At 42.3% G+C, this 4,662-nt stretch overlaps 1 protein-coding gene across 1 annotated transcript; it reads right to left on the bottom strand.

Annotated features, from left to right (window-relative positions):
• Window positions 1–992: 992 nt before the first annotated feature.
• smim13 (small integral membrane protein 13) lies at window positions 993–4,260 on the bottom strand. Its single transcript, XM_004548889.2, has 2 exons — window positions 3,786–4,260; window positions 993–2,149 (listed from the first exon to the last, which is right to left on the bottom strand). The coding sequence occupies exons 1-2, from the start codon at window positions 3,859–3,861 to the stop codon at window positions 1,959–1,961; spliced, it is 267 nt and encodes an 88-aa protein (XP_004548946.1). The 5' UTR covers window positions 3,862–4,260; the 3' UTR covers window positions 993–1,958.
• Between the last annotated feature and the right edge of the window lie 402 nt (window positions 4,261–4,662).

A 4,662-nucleotide genomic window follows, 5' to 3' on the forward strand; every position in this document is an offset into this window, starting at 1 on the left:
TTTAGCTCATCTTTGTCAGGATTTGATTTGCTTTGGTACCTGGTCAAACTTAAGCTCTACTCTGTCTGCAGCAAACTCGCAGGCAGCAGCTTCTCCCCCCTCACTCACATTTGTTAGTGTTGTGCTCAGTCGCCTAGTGTCTGAGCTTGAATTATACCAAAATTAGGGGGGATTTATGACTGTGCGCTATGTGCTTCAAATATTGTGTCGTTTTTGTTTTATACAGTTGTCAGTCAGGCATCTAACTATGAAACAAATTCGAAGATCCTGGGCTTCTGAAACAGCAACCCAGGCTTAAGCCCAGCAAGCCCGTCGCCGCCGATGAAGGCTCCCCCAGCCTGAGCCTGGCTCTACTGGAGGCCTCTTCCTGTTAAAATTGAGTTTGTCCTCTCTGCGGTCACCAACTGCTGCTCAGAGGGGATCGTTTTCTCTCTAATATTGTAGGCTCTTTAGCTTACTGAGGATATGACTTAGAAAAAAATGAATTACTGAAATATGAAGACAAAAACTAATTTTTTTATACATATTTGAGAAAATTGTGTCTTAAATTTTACAGACACTACAACTAATCCTATCTGATTATACACATTATTCCATAAACATGTCATTTGACATCCTCTGCACCCTTAATGATAAGTTTTGACACTTCAGTGTATATATAAATAAAGACAGTGTGATGATTAGAATAGGTTCTAGATTTTTCCAAGGCTAGTAAGCTGATCATCCGCATTAACTTCTGATGCATGACAGAAACCACTGTGCTCAGAAAACAGAAACGAGTTTACACCTACTTCACGAGGAAAGGAATTAATGATTACGAATCTTTTTTTTTTTTTTTTTAAATGCATTGGTCATCCATGTTTCCAGAATCAGATATTTTGTGTAGTGTGTATTTATTTCACTGAGAACTTTCTGTCAAAGCTCATTAGAAGTTTGAACTCTAAATAAGCAACATTTCCAAAGAAAAGAGGCAAACAGGGAAGAGCTCCACATATATTTATGGCATTATTTATTTGAAGCTACACAGAAGAAGAAAAAATGACTGCTCGTAAAAAGGTGCAAGGATTACATGTAGGAGAATTGTATTACATAAATATCTACTAGGCCCTGGTCAGCTTTGATCTGCCCTGAAGCGGACATGAAGCTACTTAATACGAAAAGGAGGCCATCGATTAAGAGTGGATGCCATCTAGACAGGCACTAATACAGACAGAGGCACGGGGATCTGGGCGGGGAGGTTCAGACATCACTCAGGCAGGTTTTCTGCTAACTACTCTGCTCTTCAACATCATTTCCTCGAAACTTTCTCCTGCCTCTTCAAGTATAAAAGAAGATGATAGAAGAAATAAAGGTCACATTTTACACAGCTGGAATGAAGCCTCATCATTCGTTAACTTCCTCAGAGGCTTTGGGCATTATCTACTGGGTGAAACCGCTTCTACCTCATGGATGCTACTGCAAGTCCATAATACGTTCACTGTACACTCAGCAAAGACATTCCTTTCATTGCACGTCATGTTATAAAGAAAGCTGTCAGTTGCACAAATCTCTGTTCAGTTTTTTTTCTCCTGTTCTTCTTTAAAAAGTTCTCTGCCTACTTTCTTCAAAGTAGTGCGTTCTTCTGCTAAAAAATACACAATCAAAACACTCCACACCGGTGGCAGGAAACAGCATCACTACTACAGATAACCAGAGGACCATGATGTTGCTGCTTCTTCAAGCATACAAACAGGTTACATAAAGAAATGGACAGTTATGTACGTCGATGGCTTTTCCCTTTGAAGCCAGGAGATCTGCCTGGTCAGTATAAAGTGTCCTGTGAGAGCGAGGAGGTGGAGGGATGACTAGCGAGTATCCACGAGGTCCTTGTGTAGTGTCAGGTGAGCGGGAAATATCTGATGATCGCATACAGGTTTCATGTGAAGATGTGGAGGAAAAGCAGCAGTCGTCTGGATGTTCTACGAGGCGCTTTCTGGAAAGGCGACTCTTTGGCGTGCACTCCGGGGTCGATTTCGCGCCGGGGCGCCGGCTGTACGTTCGCTCTTGGGTTCGGACGGTTGACTTTCAGCCTGCGGGGTGCCGGCATCACCGACAAGCTCACGCAGGAACTTGAACTTGGACAGGAAGAGCTGCCAGACTACATACCAACCTGAGAGGTAAAAGAAAAAAAGTGTAAATGCAAATATCTAATGAGCCTATCATATGCCTTTACACACTGACACATGGTTTGAGAACTACACATTATGTGTGGGGAGATTTCACTGACACACTTTGGGCTCTTTAATACCAACTGAGCCTTACATAAATGCCACAGTCACCAGATCTAAAGCCAACAGAGCTCCTTGATGTGATGAAACGGAGGATTCACGTTGTGGACGTCAAATCTGCAAATCTGTAGCAGTTCTCTGACAATTTCAAGTCAGATACGAGAAATTAAGGCAGCTCTAAATGCAAAGGTTGGTTCCGCTTAATTTAGCAAGGTTTACCTAAGAAAAAGGGCTGACAGTGTATGAAAAAAAACAGTCCTAAAAACTAACTGTTGTAGCAAGTATGTATAGGTCCTCAGTCATTCAGGTCATAGTAATCCTAAGGAGTTTGGAAAGAAAGCGACTGGACTGTTTCTTCATTATCCTGTTTCTTTTCGCTCCGGGACCGTCTGTACATAATTTCGTTCCACCCCATGATGCGAATGACAATAAAAGCTTCCTTGAATATCTTGAAGTTTCGTGATGGGGTGTCGCCTCTCATCTGAGAGGCTTCTTCAGTTGTAAAACCAAATGGTGGAGAGTCCCAGGTATTTATACTCCAGTGGGGGTTGTCCCTTAAGAGGGCTGTTGACCCACTATTAATCACGTGCCTCATCACATTTCCTAGGTGTGAAAAAAAGCCGGGGGACATTACCCACTCTGAGACCTTGCCTCACCCCAACGTGTGAGGGGTCACCTGAGTGGGGATGCCTGAGAGTAAAAATTTTTAACTCAAACACACAAAAGCCTTTTTTCAAACTTCTATTGTACAATTAAAAGGAGGCGAGTGGTGTAGCGTTTACTAAAGGAGCAGACAGAGCAATATGTTCTTCAAAGGATCCTGAATTAAAACTCTGCAGGGCTTTTTAGCAGCAGGTGAAAAAACAGCTTTTAAAACTTTAATGTAAGGCAAAGTCTGCAAACTCCTGAAAATCAGATTCAGCCTACTTCATATACATGTGCTTTTTATGCATTTTTCGGCAGTTGAAGGCACTTCTTGGCCTTTCTTAACTCACAGAGGAGACAAGAAACAAGAGAAAATTCACACTTACTGAAATAATTTTACAGTTTTTTTCTTTAAAAGCGATTCATTATCAGAATAGTCGTTGATTAATTTAACATTTGACGAGTTAAAGGCTGCAGTAGTAGGCACATGAGTTTAAGTTTAAGGTAAACACACATAAAAGTGAGTGTGAGCTAAATAAGAAAATCCAGAATGAGGCAAACAGCATTTTTCTTCCCTGTAGTTCCCTGTAGTCTGCAGATCATATGAGCCACAGTTAGTAAAGCGAAGGAGGCAGTAGATAAAAATAGAAAGGCACGCAGGGAGACTTTAAAGGAGTAGTTCTGCCTTTTTTAAAGGAGACTTTTCATTATGAGAGTCTCTTACTTTACACCCAGCTGCTATAGCCCTTTGTTAGCCAAGTTAGCCACCGAGAATGACCACCAACAAAACACCAGACCCTTTAACATAACGTTGGGACACCAATTAAGAGATTTACATACGTGACTAACGAAGGTTTTCTCATATAAACTTACCAAACAGCATGAAGAGCAGCGCACAGATGAGTGCGGCCACAATGACCAGCACTGTGAGCCCGACACTCTGCCACATCGTAGCTGGACGTCCGGCAGCAACAACAGCATAAGGAGAATGAGGAGGACAGGGGTTTGCTCAACACCGCACGCAATACTGTGGCTGGCTGTGTTGGTGGAGTCGAAGGGCAGCGGGCCGAGACGAGAGGGACAAACAGCAGGGCATCGCAGGTTCGCTGCGGCTTGTTTTGCTAGCTCGTTGGCTAGCTTAGCTGCTAGCAGCGGTTTAAAAATCAATCGTAAAGGCCGGAAGAGTGGAACATTAGCTGACTGTAGCCAATCACAGCAGGGTAAAGTCCTCCTCCTGTTCGCTACATCACTGCAACATATATTTACTTGCGCTTTCAGACCAGACAGACGTGCTGTAAGCCACAACAAAATCGGCGTCGTGAGCCGACTCAAAGTGAGCATGCGCGGGTTCACGTTGACTTCTGGGTGATGTAGTTTATCTTTAATTCCGTGGGGTTTTTTCCTCGATGGTTACAGAAGCAGGATAAAGGGAAAAAGGTAGTCTAATAAATAAAGAACATAGTTGAAGTAACAGCGCCACAGGCACACAGTGTACTTTGAGACAGTGCAAACATTTTTATGTACAACAGTGGTTAAAAAAACAAACAAACAAACAAACAAACAAACAAACAAACAAAAAACTCCAAATGACGTGAAGTAAAGGAAGTAAAAAGTAAAGCGGAGACTGTACAAGAGTGCTGCTCCCGTAGTTTATATAATACTTTAACAAGAAAATCATTGTCCCTAAAGTCTGTGTGTGACTCTCACTGACTGACCGAAAATTCAACTGGTTACTTTTGTAAAAGCCATC

The sequence above is a fragment of the Maylandia zebra genome, linkage group LG22 (genome assembly GCF_041146795.1).
Source record: "Maylandia zebra isolate NMK-2024a linkage group LG22, Mzebra_GT3a, whole genome shotgun sequence".
Taxonomy (NCBI): Eukaryota; Metazoa; Chordata; class Actinopteri; order Cichliformes; family Cichlidae; genus Maylandia; species Maylandia zebra.